General features: G+C 41.6%; 1 protein-coding gene across 32 annotated transcripts in view; it reads right to left on the bottom strand.

The window, feature by feature from the left end:
- The window catches only part of YTHDF3 (YTH N6-methyladenosine RNA binding protein F3), a 31129-nt gene that overhangs the window by 9234 nt on the left and 3845 nt on the right, over positions 1-18050 (bottom strand). For 13 of the 32 annotated variants that reach the window (XM_070747816.1, XM_070747813.1, XM_070747817.1 and 10 more), the window contains exons 3-4: positions 15200-15285; positions 2324-3922 (exon numbers count right to left, since the gene is read on the bottom strand). In XM_070747816.1, the coding sequence (XP_070603917.1) occupies positions 2324-3922; positions 15200-15285 (1685 nt within the window). Of the gene's footprint in view, positions 1-2323; positions 3923-15199; positions 15286-16747; positions 16873-17452; positions 17485-18050 lie in introns of all 32 variants that reach the window. The other 19 variants (XM_070747827.1, XM_070747828.1, XM_070747818.1 and 16 more) reach the window with 3 other exon arrangements.

Genomic DNA, 18050 nt, shown 5'->3' with positions numbered 1-18050 from the left:
AATGGTTAGAGTGCAGTACTGCCAGCTACTTTTGCTGACCACCGGCTGCCAGCAGTTTGGCAGATCGAATCTCACCAGGCTCAAGGTGGACTCATCCTTCCATCCTTCCAAGGTCGGTAAAATGAGGACCCAGATTGTTGGTGGTAATATGCTTACTCTCTGTAAACCGCTTAGAGAGGGCTGTGAAGTGGTATATAAATCTAAATGACATTGCTATACCAGCATATACCATCACTGCTGGTCCACCATATTCTGTGCTAACTGCTGCCTCTGAATGCTCTACAACAGTAGCCCCATGTATAGTTGTTACAATAATCTAGGTGAGAATTGATTAGGACCTAAGTGCCTAGGAATGGTTGCAGGCAATATAACATATTTAACTGTGAAAAAGCTATACTAGTCACCACTGCTACTTGCTCTTCAATCAAGAATTATGAAGCTAGAAGAACTCCAAAATTCCCAAGTTCAAGGAGGACTCAGAGAACTGCACTTTCTAAAAGCTATCATCAGCAAGCATATCCAATGCAATTTACTTACTATATCACAAACTGAATCCAGACTACCAATATATCAATAATCTACTTGGTGGGCATTGGATTTGGTATTATGTACTGTGCTGTTTTTTATTATTGTTGTGAGCCGCCCCGAGTTTGCAGAGAGGGGCGGCATATAAATCCAATAAATCTAATCTAATCTAATCTACTTTCTCTAGAAAAAAATGTAAGAACACCACTTCTTTCTAGGGTAAATAGGTATACTGTAGTTGTACTGAGCCAAGGTTTCTTGAACAGGAGGTACGCTACAACCATCTCCAGAAACTATTGATCACTGCCAAATCCAGCTTCCTGCCATTTGACAGGAAGTCATAGCAGTAGGAGTAGGGTTCTTATTGAAAAGTGATAAAAGTAACACTGTAGAGCAGAGGTGTGAAACTCAATTTCACGGAGGGCACATCAGGATTGTTTTTGACTTTGGGGGAGGGGTGGGCATGGCCAGGTGGAAGTGGCTAGATCAACATCACTCATATCGGGGGGGGGGGGGTGTCTGTCGAGGTGTGCTCTGCCTGTGAAAACAAAGCTTGGGAGGACCAGACAGAGCCCTCCCGAATTCCATTTTCGCTGGCAGAGACACCACGGGCCGGTCCTTCGCTGTTTCCAGGCAGCCCTGTGGGCCAGATCCTGCCCCCAGGTCTTGAGTTTGACACCCTTGCTGTAGGGGATTTGCTTTCCCAGAGACATAAACTCAAAATTACCCCAGATTATTCCACAAGACAAGACTTCAATCACTTATACTATTAGTGTGTGCCAGATATCTAGCTTCTGTCAAACCTGAGCAATTTTGTCCACAAAAGCTGCAAGCATTTTTAAAATAATCTTTCAAATAGCCTACTGTCAAATAAATGAATTTCAAAAGTTCAGTCTTTTTAAAAAATAAATAATAAACTGCTTTTGTCTCCACAAATAAACGTGTTTTGATAAGCCTTGTGTCTGAAACAACATTCTTACTTGTAGATAATCCAAGGAAGAAAAAGTTAAATTTGGATAGAAGAGTCTTTGGATCCAAATCATAAAAAAATGTGTTTATTGCTTTACCAAGGTTGATTCCTTTAGCCTTCTCAGAGCAATCCAAGAATGGAAAACACAAGAGAAAAGTTTTTTAACTCACAAACACTGTTTCCATCAGATATGATTTCAACAGAGCTCTTTGTTTCCTTCCAAGTACAAAATTAAATCTCAAGATTTTGTGTAATTCAAGACATTTAAAGGATGAAAATGTGCCTTAAACATCTCAAAACTATTGTTTCCTTACTTCCTGCAGAATTCTGCCAGCATGAACTCAGACTCCATTAATTACTTTAGCTGAGCTGTAGCTTTTTCATTCCTGGTCTGCAATGAATTTGGATACAAATTATAATGCTTTTGAGGAATTGGGGCAAAGGGTTCAAAAAGTGTTTTATTGATTTTTTTGATAAATTTTTATTTTGTATTTTTTTTAACCAGCAATAGTGCTGGTAAAGGAATTATTTCTTTTTTGTACACCTCAGTGTCGATTACAACTTGAATTTATTTTACATGAAGCCACAGAACCTCATAACTACTATTAAATATTTGGCCTTGCAGTTTATTAATACAATATAAATTAAAATTAGGATATTTAAAATTTAACGCAGACAGTAACTAACATGTTATCCAAAAATTTGATAACTCTCACCTAAATCTATTAAGGTGGCATTAAATATCAATTTCTATTAATTAAGATCAGAAGCAACTCCATTTTTAATAATCAAGCTTCCAACCTAAGAAAAAGTAATATGATTTCTTACCCTACGCATGGCTTCCTCCTCCTCTTGACGCTTTTCATAATGTGCAAAGTCATCAAAGATTGAGGTGGTATGCTTGAAAGTAGCAATTATTTTAAGCACTTGCTTGGCTTTTTCTAGGGGTACTTCTTGAGTGTCCCTTGAATTGGTAACTGGTTTGTTGTCATTATTTTCCAAGCGAATGTGCCGCAGCTGGTTGTTTGGAACGTCTTTAACAAAGATCCATTTAACATCAAACTTCCCCTTCCATTTATCCTGAGACCAGACTCCAGCATATGCATTGTAGTCCACCACCGACTTCATCTCAGCCACGCCACAGAAGTGTCCACTGCCATTCACACTGAAAAGTAAATAGAGTGGGCCTTTTCCGTTCAGTGAACGATATGCAGCATCCAAGCGCTTATTACCATGTTCAGTACTACACCAGATAGAATATTTAATGGAACGATGTATATCATCCTCTGAGTAGCTTTTGATTATAAACACGCGACCATTCTTCAGGTTCCAGTCAAAGTCTTTGGGATTATAGTTGTTTATGGCCTTTAATTTCTCCAAAACTGGGTGTACTTCTACACCAGATGGTGAAGAGCTAACTGGTATCACACCTATACCATAGTTTTCGTTGCCAGCTCCATTGCTCTGATTGAAGCCTACACCTCTATTGCGAGGAGCCACCCAGCGATTTTGCAGCTGCTGCTGCTGCTGCAACTGATGAGGCTGAGCCTGTTGCTGAGGTCCTTGAGGCTGTTGTGACTGTGGTGGCGGCTGTTGCTGCTGCTGCGGCAGCTGGCTTTGCACCATAGGAGGTGGCTGAATTAAAGGCTGAGGCTGATGAATTATAGTCTGAGGAGAAAGTACTGGTTGGATTGGAGGACCTTTTACCACCGACCCTTTGTCATCCCAAGTGCCAATATTCATGTTGTGTTTTATAGGTGGTGGCGGTACTGCAGGGCCCCCAATTCCCACATTACCTTTAGGTTTAAGTTTTGGCTGAGGCTTAGCAGGCTTTCTTGCAATGGCAGCCCACGAGGTTGGTTTAGGTGCTGAACTGCTAACTGCAGGCACATTATTTGCTGCAATACTTGTCATACCAGTACTGGTTAGAGCTGATCCAACCGTTTTTGTTACAGCAACTGTCATTTCACCACCAATTTTCAATCCAGTCATACCTTGTTCTATGCTGCTAATTCCAGGTACCTTGCTCAAAGTATCATTTCCAAATCCAGCCTGTCCATCGGCTATAGCTCTACCAAGAGAGCTGGGTGGATAGCCATAGCTGCTGCTATAAGCAGAGCTCTGGGTTGATTGCCCCTGAGATCCACTTGTCCCCCATGTAGAGAAATCTGCATTCCCAGGAAAAAAATTAAATCCATGCTGACCAAGAAACGGAGGAGTATTTCCTAAAGCCCCAGGTTGACTGAATACACCATCGGGGATATAGTGATGTTCACCATTGCTCATCTGTCCATAAGTTGTCAAGTATGGCATTGGAGGATCTCCAGCTGTGGACCATGCTGCTTCACCCAAAGAGTATGGAAAACCAATGGAGGGCGCATAATAACTAGGCATGTATGGGTCTGACATTGGTGGATAGCTATTACTCTGCAAAAGAAGAAAAATAATAATTAAACTTTAATGTTGCATTTATAATGTTCATTTGTTACAAATCTAAATTTAATAATTTGTAATACTGTTAATGTCCCAAAATTTAAATATAGAAAAAATATTTTCACATTAAAATACCTGGTAAAAATAATCACTATTTTAAAACTGCTCCACAGTGGTTCAGTTTTAATTTCACTGATATAGCTTATCAGTGTAATTAATATAGAATATTCCAGATACCATTTTATTTTATTTCTTCTAACTGGGCTCCTGCCTTCTTCATCATCTTAAATCAGGCTGTACATGACAAGTTTTATTTAGCCAATATGAATTCAGTATCTTCAGTGTGTTAAAATTCACTGTTGTCTCAGGTCAAGATGATACTAATTTCACTATAGAAAGATAGCAATAAGAGATCAAGCTATGGAACACTATTTCTTACTCTTGAGGAGGAACAAAATTTGAGACGCCAAGAACATACATCACTAAATAAAATGAGTTTAATTGACCCAAAAACCTCTGAATTTATATACCATGTTCTGTTCATTCAACCTAAATATTTTTATTGTACAATAGCACAAAAAATAAAACAAGCACAATAGTTTATGTTACCTGTTTTATCTTCAATATTTTATCAAATTATAGGAAAACAAAATGGGAAAGGTAATATTTGTGTTAAGCACAGAAATTTTTGAACCCTTATATGGCAGTGATTTGCATAAACTAAAAATTGGCTTAAAGCATTGACCTGAAGTATAAATAATTAATCATCTCACCTACACACAGCTAGCTAGCTATCTTAGGATGGAGAGGAAAATTTCAGGCCTAGAATATTCTTGTTTAATTGGGAATGAAATGTAAGGCCATTTTATTGGAGCTCTCAAACCATCCTATTAAAATTTTCATACTGAAACTATTAAAATTATCATACTGAATTTATGTATCTTGTATTCCATTGCAAAAGTCCAATTAATAAATAATAATAAATAAATAATATGATGCTCAAATCACCTACTTCCTGGACAAAAACACATACAATTGTCTTTTTTCATAAGCACACATCACAAAGAACATTTTTGCATGGAAAAAACTCAACATTATATTTTAAAATCTTCCAGATTTTTACCTATCACTTTCACCAGGAAAACGTTAAGCTAAAATTTAATTATACGCAACAAGATATGTAAAGTTCCCGCAATGTCTGAAATGGTGTTATACCAATCCTTTGCGAGATATCAGCATTGTTGCACAAGATTCCAGGTATAATTTCTAGTGTATTTTAAAAATGGAGGAGGGGAACTATGTCCAATAGATCTCTATAACAACACTGAAAAATAACTTTACAACTGACCACTGTACCATTTGGGTTTTTCACAACCTGTGGCTGTTTACCACCACTGCATCAATTATGTGATCATTATTTGAGGGCTTCCGACAACCAGTCAAGGGAGACATTGGCAGTAAAGTCGCAAGACATGAGATATGTGATATCTCACTGAATAACCATATCGCTTAGCAAGAAAGTTGCCAATCCTAATGTAAGGACTATCTGTATTACTGATACAATGTGGTAAGTCCAGATGAAGTAGGACACAAACACTAATGACAGAAAACATGACTGCAACTGAGACCCCTCACATTTATGGGCAGCAATGTTCCCTCTAATTTTTTTTCAGTGTGGGCGGAAAAGTATAGTGGCGGCATGGAAGAATATATATATACACATACATATATACACATACATATACATATACATATATATGTGTGTGTGTGTGTTTTCGTAGATTTTCACGGGTACAGGTATGACGGTCTTGGTATATTCGGGTTTCTTCCAGTGTAGGATTTGGAAATTTCTGGCAATGTTTCGACGAGGTCCCACTCGTCATCTTCAGGCTGGTGTTTCTGTCCTTGTTCTAGAACGAACACTGCGAGACCTGAGCTGCCTTCCTTCTATAAATACTGGTGGCTGGGTGTGGTTTATATATATGCCTGAACGCCTTATTTGGGGCTCAGTGCTGGGATAGAATAAGGTCCCTTTCCACTATGTTATTCTGTTATTTTATATTTCAATTAATATCATTATCCTCTTATAAATCCAGATAGGCCATCATGCCTACTCCTCCTTCTTATATATTCTTCTTAAAAGAAACAAAAAACCCTTATACAACTTTTTCCTAATTAATAGGGAGGGGAAAATTTCTTCTTTTTTATTAAAAGAAATTAATAATAAAACAAAACCAAAATATATTACTATTAAACAACCAGCAAAACCAAAAACACAACTATTAAGAAATCCATGCTTTAAAATCTTCATTTCTTAAAAATTTATCATAGTATTATAGTAATCTAATAATACTATGAAAATCGATCTGAACCCCAATGCATCAATTAATATATTTCCATATTTACTTTTCTATAATTTCATTCAATATTTCCAAGTTCAATTAATTTTCAGGCACTTAGCATTTAATATTATTAACTTTCATCAATCTTCTACATTTCCAAATATATTTTAAATTCATAATGCAAAATCATAAAATCATACAGTATATATCATAAACCACTTACTTATCAGATGTATCTTCCATTAATTTTACCTATGTAAGATCGTCCATGGCTAATGTCGGCAAGCCGACTTCACACCACCGCCGGCATGAGAGAGGCGGGTTTGTCCGATGAGGGTTTGCCGATCCCCTAATCGGGCCACCAGCCGCGTCCCGTCACCTCCCCTGCAGGGAGGATCGGGTCCAGTTCGGCAGAACTGAAACCCCTGGACAATGGGGATTCAGGGCTACCCTCGTAGGAGCGAGAGCCCTGTGGCGCCATGGCCGTTGACCCCGCCCATCCCCCTATTTTTTTTTGAATTTTTTTTTACCTATGTAATTCTATATAGTTCTAAAATTCTAATCCAATTTTACGAATTAATACATTATAATATTAAAAACACGTAAATATATCTTTTACCATCATTCATAGTCAATCCATATTTAATAATGAATCATCCCTCCTCAAATTTCTACCACTGTCTCCTTTCTAGATACTTATCCTGTCTGTTCCTCTTTTCTCTCTCATTTGTTTCTCATTTCTCCCTCTTCCTCCCTTTTTCTCTCATTCCTTCCCCCTCTCACTTCTCTCTTTTTCCTTCCCTGTCTCCTCTTCCCCCCCCCCCAAGAGTATACACACTCTTGAACCATTTCCAAAAACAGGTGAGGGCTGGGGGGGGGTTCTCTCTTATTCTTTGGGTGCTTTTTATCATATGTTTTAAATCAAGTCACTTCTCTCTCTATTTAGTTTCTCTATTTTTCCTCTCATTCTCTGCCTCAATCATTTTCTCATTTCTTTTTTCTCCGCTTTTTTCTCTCATTTCTCTCTCGCTTCCTATCCTTTTCTCTCTCTCTCTCTCTCTTGCTACCTCTCTCTCTTTTTCTCACTCTTTCTCTCTTCCTCTCTCTCTTCCTCTCTTTCTTTCTCTCTCTCTCTCTCTCTCTCTGTCTCTTGCTTTCTTGTCTACCCCTTTGCCGTCTCCGACATCGCCAGCCATGAGCATGGCTCTCCAAAAGCTCAGAGGCAACGTGAGCTGAGCAGCAGAGCTGCTTTCGACCCAGGGCGGGAAGTTGGCCAAAGCGCAGTGCAGCGTAACCCAAGGCCGGGCAAAGAAACCGCCCGATCCAAAGGCTGGAGAGGGAAGCTTTATTTTTTTTGGGGGGGGAATGCCACGGCCGCAACTTTTATCTCTTGCGCACTCTCTTTCTCTCTTGTACACCACGCAAGAAACTGGACATGTTGCTGGACGCCTTACATGCTGGCACTGCGCTGGCATGGGGTTGGCACTGGCCCGTTGGCTGGGTCAGGACGGACGTGCCCTCCCATTCCTAGTTCAACCCCTGCTGGCAGCGGCGCATTCACTGCCTGCTCTGCTGCCACTTGCCCGCCTTTGCTGCCCGGCCCCGATGCCCCTGCAGGCCCACCTCAGGCCCGAGCCCTTCCTGCTGCCCGAGACCTGCAAAGCTCACCTGCCGCTGCCGGGCCCCAAAGCTCACCTGCTGTTGCCGCCAGGGAAGCTCCAGCTGGGCGGGGCGCTGCAGTCGTGGGAGAGGCTGCCTCAGGGCCTCCATGCTCCAAACTTTGCCAGAAAAACTTGGAAGACGCGAAGAAGGAAGCTCAGTTTCCGGTCTCGCAACTTTTTGCTCTTTGTGCCCTCAGCAAAAAGTTGTGAGACCGGTAGCTTTCTTCTTCGCGCCTTCCACGTTTTTCTGGCCCCCGGCGATAGAATCTGCCGGGGGGAAAGAGGTTTGAGACCTATGCGGTAGAACTGGAAACTTCTGCGCTGAGATCTCAAATCTCCTGCGCTATAATAGTGCATAGTGCAGGTTAGAGGGAACAGTGATTGGCAGATGTAAATTCTAATTATATTTGTCAGAATTATCTAAGTATCCTATCCTATGCATATTAAATAACATTTAAATTGGCACTTTAGTGTCAAAAGTCAAATATTTATAATTATATACATACTGCTTGCTATGATGCTCAACTAGCAATAATATGCAATCAAACTGCAATCCCAAACTGGAAGATACAGAAGGCAGTGGAGACAATCCAGCAATGATGTATCAATCACAATTATCTAGGCATTCAGTTAGAAAAGACATCCAGAAGATAATGCCATCAAATTGTCTATTGTAGATATATAGCTTTGCTCCTACTCTGCCTTAGGCAAACCTGGATGAAAAAATACTTCCTTGACTTCTGCCACACTGAAACATCCAGAGCCTCAGTAGAAGTAAATTAAGAGTTTTTCAGGGAAAACAAGGCCTTTGCAGCTGCTTGAGAGAGAAAAAAGTCTATAATATATCAGTGAAACTACTAAAACAATAGGGTTGAACTAGAATAGAATAACTAAATAGATACATATGCAAATCCTGGTTCATTATCCTTAACTTTGTCTATAGCTTTTGTTAAATAACCACTATTCTAGAGCAAGAAGAAAATAACAGAAGCACCCCATAAGATTAATTAAGACTAGCTAGACAGCTCTGGTTAATAATTCAGGCAATGCTTCAAACCAAGGCTTCAAACTCCCTAGCACTATTTTTTTTATTTTTCATTAAAAAATCTAATTTAACTATGTTTTATAGAATATATAACTTCTGCTTAGAGCATTAATGAATGAAAATAGGCGTTGATTGCTTACCTGAACGCCTCTTCTCGTACAGTGAGCGGGTACAGCAGTCACATGGGGTTGCTCACGTCCAATCCGATGGAACTGAGCCTAGTATTAAAAAAGCTTGCCGGATCCGCCCCTTCCCCAGAATTCGCGAATCCATAGACTAGGCTCAGTTGTGAAGCTCTGTAGTGTTCAACTCTCATTGTTAGAGAAAGAAAAGTATAGAAAGGTAAAGAAGACACATACAAGGGCGGGAAGTGACTGCTGTACCCGCTCACCGTACGAGAAGAGGCGTTCAGGTAAGCAATCAACGCCTATTCTCCGTACTGAAGGAGCGGGTCCAGCAGTCACATGGGACATACCCAATAGATGGTCCCTAGGGTGGGATTAGATTGCTATCGTGTGAGATAACGGATTGGAGTACCCTTCTGCCGAAGGCAGCGTCCGCTGAAGCGTAAGAATCAATCTTGTAGTGCCTGATGAAGGAATTTGGCGAGGCCCAAGTGGCTGCTTTGCAGACCTCCTCCAACGGGGCTTGAGTCGCCCAAGCGGCCGAGGTGGCTGCGCTCCTGGTGGAATGCGCTGTGATGTTCCTTGGAACGGAGAGGGAGGCCGACTCATAGGCCTTAGATATAGTCCCTCTGATCCAACGGCCCAGTACTGTTGAAGACACTTTGGCCCCCATGACTCTGGGATGATAGGCTACAAAAAGTGCTTCTGACCTTCGAAAGGGTCCTGTGCGTTGGATATATATTCTCAGCGCTCTGATGAGATCCAGGGTGTGCCATCTAATTGCCAAGGGATGGTCTCGTTGGAGGCAGAAGGAAGGTAGGACAATATCCTGAGATCTGTGGAACATGGAACTGACCTTGGGTAAGAAGGTGGGGTCCAGTCGCAAAACTACCTTGTCCTGATGGAATTGACAAAGGTCCTGCCTGATTGAGAGAGCAGCCAGCTCCGAAATGCGTCGGGCAGAGGTAATAGCCACCAGGAAAGCTACCTTAAAGGATAGGTACCTGAGGGATGCCGATTTTAGGGGTTCGTATGGAACCTGCGTGAGGGAATGGAGAACCCGTGGCAAATCCCAGGATGGATACCTGTGGACCTTGGAAGGTCTGAGGTTGGCTATGCCCTTGAGGAATTCCTGAACTTCAGGGAAGGATCGGAGAGGCTGTCTGCGGGGGCCCCCCAGGACAGATGAGATGGCTGCCAGATGACGCCGGAGGGTGCTGGTGGAAAGCCCTTTATGGAAGCCTTGCATAAGGAAGGAAATAATTCTGTGTATGGGGATGCACAGAGGGGAGAAACCTTCCTGTAGACACCACTGGTGAAACTTGGACCACGTGTGGTCATAGATTCGATTGGTCGAGCCCCTTCTGGCCTTTAAGATGACCTCCACTGAATCGGGGTCATGGCCACGCAGTTCTAAATCTCTCCTGATAACAGCCAGGCGGTGAGGTGGAACCACTCCGGGTCTGGATGGAAAGAGGCCCCCTGCCGCAGCATATCCCCCGAAACGGGGAGTCGCCAAGGGTCCTGGACGGACAGCTGTTGGAGATCCGCGAACCAGGGCCGGCGGGGCCAATGAGGGGCGATTAAGATTACTCGGGCCCTCTCGGTGAGGACCTTGTGAATCACGTCCGGGAGGATTGGAATTGGAGGAAATGCGTAGAGTAGGCCTGGAGGCCATGGACTCCGGAGGGCATTGATTGCTTCCGCTCCCGGGGATGGAAATCTGGCATAGAAGCGAGGGAGTTGGGCGTTCGCATTGGTCGCGAAGAGATCCAGGACTGGTAGGCCGAATCTGAGGGTGATTTGATGGAACAGGTCTTGATGGAGGTTCCACTCTCCTGGGTCTATCGTTGCTCGGGATAGCCAATCCGCCTGGACGTTGAGACTCCCGGAGATGTGATCGGCTAGGAGCGACTGGAGATGTTTTTCCGCCCAAAGGCCCAACTTGAGAGCCTCCCTCATGAGAGCCTTGGATCTCGTGCCCCCCTGTCTGCAGATATGGCTTTTTGTGGCAATGTTGTCGGTGAGAATGAGAACGTGCCGGTTGGGAATGCGAGGAGAGAAATGCTTCAGCGCCAGGGAAACGGCTCTTAACTCTAGCCAATTGATTGGCCTGGAAGCTTCCTCCGGGGACCACGTGCCCTGGGCTATCATCCCCTGGGCGTGGGCGCCCCATCCCGATAGACTGGCATCTGTGGTGATGACAAATTGATCCGGGCACCTGAACGGGGATCCTTTGTCCATGGCCGGAGACTTCCACCACTTGAAGGATCTGCGAACACTCAGTGGGATGACAATGCGTCGATTTGAGTTGCTGTGCCCCGATCTCTGAAAAGGTAACAGGAGCCACTGGAGTTCCCTAGCATGAAGGCGAGCCCAGGGAATGATGCCTATGCATGACACCATCTTCCCCAAAAGGGAAGATAGAGTGACTATGGATACTGAAGAATTAGATAAAAAGTTAGAAATTAACTCCACTATACTGAGTTTTCTCTCGGGAGAGAGAAACACCTGGGAGGATTCTGAATCAATAATGGATCCCAGGTGAGCAATGGATGTGGAAGGTTGGAGATGACTTTTATCAAAATTGATGGAAAATCCATGGTCCTGAAGGACTGACATGGTAACAGAAAGGTCTGTTTTCACTTTCTCTAGGGAGTTCCCATGAATCAAAATATCATCAAGATAACATAAAATGTGAATGGGAAACGCCCGGATATAGGCCGCCAGGGACCCCAAGAGTTTTGTAAAGACCCGAGGGGCCGAGGAGAGGCCAAAAGGCATCGCCCTATACTGGAAGTGCCTGCCTTGAAAAGAAAAACGTAAAAATTTTCTGTGGCATTTGGCTATAGGAATGTGAAGGTAGGCCTCAGTGAGGTCCAAGGAAGTCATGAAATCTCCCGAGTGGATGGCGGCCAAAACAGAAGGCAAGGAGTGCATCTTAAACTTCCTATATTTGATGAAAAGGTTTAGTTTCTTTAAATCCAAAATAGCTCTCCAACCTCCGGAGGACTTTGGAACCATAAATAAAATGGAGTAAAAACCTAGGCCCCTCTGATCGGAAGGGACCGGTTGAATGGCTCTGATGGACAATAGATGAGAAATGGCCTCCTCCATACGGTTACAATCAGAGGATGACCTGGGAGAAGGGCAGGAAATAAAACGTCTTGGGGGAGGAGAAACAAATTCTAAAAGAAGACCTGTTTGAACAGTGTCAATGACCCAAGGGTCTTTGGAGGTGAAACGCCAATTAGAGGCGAAATGAGCTAGGCGACCCCCTATGGGAATAGAGGAAAGGTTACCATCTAGGTTTCTTTGAAGCCCTGTTAGATGAAGCTCCCCTTTGGAAGCGAAACCCTCTACCCCTGGAGTTCCTACCTTGGGAACGAAAGCGGGGGGAATACTGACCTGGAGACCTCTGATAGGACGCCGCTTGGTCTTGCTGGCGCCCTGGGCGACGAAAGGACTGCGTTTTGGTAGCCTTTTTAGTGGTTGGACCCAAAACTTTCTTCTTGTCCGTGGTTTCCGTGAGGAGTGGATCCAGAAGATCACCGAAGAGCAGGTCGCGCTTCAAGGGGCCCTGGGATAACTGCCACTTTTGGCGAACTCCCGCTTGCCAAGGGCGAATCCAAAGGAGTCTTCTTGCCGTTGTAGAAGCTGCAATAGACTTAGCAGAAAATCTAGTAGATTGCAATGTGGCATCAGCCACGTACTGGGCAGCTGCAAAGACCTTGTTGAAGTCTTGTTGACCTCTCAAGTCATCGGGAGGAATATGCTGTTGCAGTTGGCGAAGCCACAGCAGCATGGCTCTGGAGAAAAAGGAAGCCGCTGCAGAACTTTTAATGGCCCAGGAATCAGAGGTGAATCCCCTTTTGAGTATTTGCTCAATGCGCTTGTCCTCTGGGCGGAGGACTTCCTCCGCCTCTCCTGGCACAGCCGCTGCCGAGTGAAGAATCTTGACAGGTTCATCCGGTTTAGGAAAGGATAGAAGTTCCTCATAGGAAGAGGAAAGTTTGTACAACTTTCTGTCCTTGGTGGAGGGATTAAGGCCAGAGGCTGGAAATTCCCACTGTTTGAGTAAGGCATCTTTAAACAATTTAGGCATAGGAATTACCTCGTTATCCTCCTGTTCCTCTGTGAAGTAAGGTAAATTCTCCTCCGGGGGATCAGTGGAAGTGGAGGCTTGTTTCTCCTGGGCCGCTAATCCCGTAGAAATTCTAGCTTTGAGGAGAAGAGATTTGAATAATTGAGAGGGGAAAATAGTAATTGGAGGGGGAACCTTTATTTGGGATTCCTCATCATCAGATAATCCCTGGAAAGGGTCCTCATCATCCTCCATCTCCTCGTATTCATCCTGGGAGGAATCTGAATCATCCTGAATAGGAGCTCTGACCGCTGGGGAAGAACCCAAGGGGCGGGAGGGACGAGAAGGAGGAAGAGGTAGAGGAAGCGCATTGATGGTGGAGAGTTTGGCATCAATGGCTTTGGACAACACAGCAAAAATAGACTGGAACTCAGGAGGTAAATTGGAAATATCAGCAGAAATGGCAGAAGAATCCCTAAAGGCCTGGGAGGATCCTGGCTGGGGGGAATCTTCAATAATATCTGGTTCCTCTGGACCTATGCCCCATAGGTTAGGTTGGGGTCTGTCTAGGTTTGGCTCATCCAGAGATAACACAGGGACCCCAGAAGGAGGCAGGCTAGAGGCCTCTGGGGGGTCTTGACTACTGATTACTTGGGCCTGCACTTTCAAACGTTTTGCTGATTTGTCATGAATTTTTTGTAGGGCTAGGTCCCTTCTCTTCTCGGCCCTGGTGACCTTGGTCGGGGGGCGGGCCCCTGGAGAAGAGGAGGAAGAGGCCTGGGGGATGCTAGTAATCTCATCGCCAGTAGGCCTGGCCTCTCTGGGACCTTTAGTTGTGCCTCTCTTGGGAAAAGAAGCCATAGTCTGACAATTAACAGAAGACAAGGCTGAGCCAATAATTAAATAATAAGGAGAAGAATTTCAAGGACTTCCCAAGAGGAATGGATCCTGCTTCGAGGCCTCGAAGCTGCTGAAGAGTGAGGACAATCTGGGCAAACCCAGAGTTCGTGCCCCCAAATCCAGCGGGGCCAGCCTCCCTAAACTTAATAATTAAGTAAACCAAGGCACTCTGGTTGGAGGCTTAGCCGGTGGAGAATTTAGCCTGGGACCCCCAAGGCCCGCTCCGGGATCCACGCGGTGGACTGAGGCCTACGCGGCTGGCAGGAGGCCAACACGAGAGGCCTAGATTTAAAAAAGGGCGCGAAGGCCTTCGCGCCGAAAAGATCGCTCCGTAGAATTTCTTAAGGGAAAAGCGATCGACTAAGTCCAGGAGACTGGAAGGCGTCTCACTCCGCAGGAGGTATTTTTTAAGCCCTTAAATATATTTATACGATAAATAATCAATAATGTAATCGATAAATACTTGCACCAGGACCTCCGGGCCAAGGGATTAGAAGAATCCACTAGCGGCCGCAGGAATCGTAACCGGCAAAAACCGCCGGGGGAAAACGAAACCGCAACTTCTCCTAAGGGACAAAGCCGAGCCGCTTTTTTACTTTTTTCCTTTAAACGGCTGGCGCAATGGTGCAAGTAATAAATAAAGACAATAAATCTTACTATTTTTTGAAGGAAAGATCGAAGGGAAGGTGTTAGAATGTTGAACGAGCTATCACAATACAACCGCAGGATATGCGAACTGAGCGAATTCTGGGGAAGGGGCGGATCCGGCAAGCTTTTTTAATACTAGGCTCAGTTCCATCGGATTGGACGTGAGCAACCCCATGTGACTGCTGGACCCGCTCCTTCAGTACGGAGAATGATAAAAAACTAAGCTTGTTTCCCATCCATATTCACTGCAAGGTACCCCCTTTGTATTTAGATCCTAAGCAAAAGAATTTAAGGAAAAAATAAAGTTCACTCATTGACATGTTCCTAAGGCAGCAATTTTTTATAAGTAAATGGTCTATGAAAATTTTGAAAGGTTATGTTTTATTGTTATTGGATAATTAAAGCAATCTATTTTATTACTTATTACAGAGTTCCAAGAACATGTAAGCATTTTGTAAATACTTGCCTGATTTGTCTGGCTACTCAGATATGGCTCAAAATCATCATCATTTACTGCATCCTTTTGATGAATCGAACCGTTTTGCACTGAAACTGAAATGCAACTAAAATTAGAAATAACATAAAAGCATTGGGCATTACTCTGAACAACTAATGGAAATAACATTTTAAGGTAAATTATAATTGATAACATGCATGTATTGTGGAATCCTAAATCAAAAAGTTGCAAAGGGTTGGCACTCTGTATTTACAGAATCATCCAGAAAAAAGATGAAAATGGGAAAATATTACATAAATAGAAGGTGAGAAGGGAGCTTTACATTTTCTATGGCCACAGATTAAAATATAAAGCAAGAAAAAAAAAGGTAAGACTGAAGTATTATTTGTAAGAAGGCCCTAATGAAAACAAACTAATTTGGGTAAGTATGTACATCAGAACAAGAGAACTTCAATGGATTCATCCAGAAGTGAAAATACAGCACTGATCTGGTCTTTAACTAAATACTGTTTAGGGTTATACAGCACCTTATATGAATACTAAGTTATCTAATTACCTTGTATACTATACCATGACAGCAATTTTTTCCCTTAAGTTCGTAAGAGAGAGAATAGATGAATAGCTTACTGAAAGCAGCCAATTTAATTTTTCTATACTGAAATACATGGAATAACAGCGAAAAGTCCAACTTTTCTGTTTATATTCTCTTTCTATAGTACAGTGAAATCCCAATATATATCTATAACAATTTTATTTCAAAAATGAAATCTGCAAATGCTTGTATTAAAAGTTATTTTTACTTGGTTTATATATAAGTAATCTCAGACTCAATCACTATGTAAAATTCCTGATTGAAATTCAGTGATACAATATTGCCTTAGATGGCAAATGACTGGATTTCCTCCATATTACTTCAAATGTAGCTTTTTAACCAGATTCCAGGTATATGACAAAAACTGGTTTTTAAAAAAGTCAATACCAATGAATTTCAACTAATAAAAACTGTAATATAAAATGAACTGGTCCTAAAATGTGGCTTTAATAATCTGCCTGTGTTCCATGTCTGTCTGTTCTCTACAAAGATATCACAATGCATAAGCAAGAATTTCAAGACAGGTATACCATATATTCTCAATATTTCCAAGTGTTCTACTTGGTTTCCATTTCTAGCAACAAGCAGCAACAATTTTTTTAAGAAGTGAGATTGCACTAGATGCACATTAAAGGTATAGGTAGGAATTAGGTAGGAATCTGCCAAATCCTTATATAAAAACTAGAATATTTTAATTTCAATCTTAAAATTAAGGAAAAAAATGTTTCAAAAGCTGGTACATTTTACTCTGCATTTCTGGTAACCATAATGGATATTAAGGTTTACAATTTAACTTGCAAATAAAACAATTCACAAATATATAACTCCAACCACTCAACTGAGCATCTACTTTACATATTAGGTACTGTGTACCCATATTACAATGATTATACTAAGAGATTTATACTCTAATATTCTATTGAAAGCAGATTTTTCAGCTATACTGTATATCCAACATATCTCACCTTTTGTTTTGATAAGCTTGGTGGTCTGTAATAAAGTTACTCATCCATGTAATATACATCATTGTTAAGTACTGTATTCTCTTTTCTGTCACAAATAGCCAATTTTGGAGAAGAGAAAAATGTGCCTAAAATTTGGGTTGCAAAATAGATATAAATACAGATATCAAGAGAATATCTGTAGCTCAGTTTGAACTGTGGAGTCCTTAATGTCCTCTGAGCTTGGTTGTTTGTTTGAAGATGTTTTATTACCTGACTAGGTAACATCCTCAGTGCCAATACCTAGTGCACTGGGGGTGTGACCTAACTGGACAATGAAACAACTGCAAACAAACAAACAAGTTCAGACAGCACCAAAGACTCCACAATAAGCTTTATTGCAGTCCTACTTGACACTCAAGAATCACATTTTCATTGTATTGGCTTCTTTAAAATTCTACTTCTAACATACTTTCAATTTCATATTTTCTTCTTAGACTTCTTTCTTAAATTGTTTCTACACATATTTTGTAAACTACAGCCTAATTTTTTTTTCACTTGTCAAAACATTGAATCTTCTTAACATGATTTACATCCCTTTGCACAACTCCTGCACTGAGGGGGGACAATTGGGCTTGTTAAAAACCACAAGCCAAAGATATAAGTCATATAATATTGCAAGTGCAAACACTAACTTTAAAATTAATAAAATTCAAAACAAGTACATACCAAAATTGGTACAATTCATTCTAATAGAATATCTGACAGAGTAAGCAAAAGAAAAAGATGTAAATGTGCGATACAATTTTTAGAGAAAGGCAAAATTCTCTACCAAGTATTTCAGAGAAAGACAATTTATCCTGGGATTCACCTTATAGGAAATCAACTATGCCATAGAACAGGAATAGAAACATATGCTACTAGCTCATAAGAACTGAAACAAATTTTGTAAAAATATCAAATCAATAACAGGTATGTGCCAGAACAAATTTTAAACAAAAGATATTACAAGTCTGATTAATTTACATCGTAACTGAATTTTAGCTGTTAAAAATCTAAACCACAAAGTAGAAAGCACAATTATTATTAATTCAATATAATATTCAGTGAAAAAATGATTATATATATAGAATGTAAATGTATGGCACCCTGTTTCAGTTAAAGTTCAGTCATGGCTATTTAAAAGTAATTTAAAAGAACTACAAATAGAAATAAATACAGTGTATTCCTTAGTTCTTGATGTTTGTTTTCATAATGTAGTAAAAAATATAATTTCAAAAAAAAATCTTCTTTGCTCCTTGGTTTATTGCTTTAATATATTGTAATC

This window comes from Erythrolamprus reginae, chromosome 3 (genome assembly GCF_031021105.1).
Source record: "Erythrolamprus reginae isolate rEryReg1 chromosome 3, rEryReg1.hap1, whole genome shotgun sequence".
NCBI lineage: Eukaryota > Metazoa > Chordata > Lepidosauria > Squamata > Dipsadidae > Erythrolamprus > Erythrolamprus reginae.
This window is presented reverse-complemented; position numbering and strand designations above follow the sequence as displayed.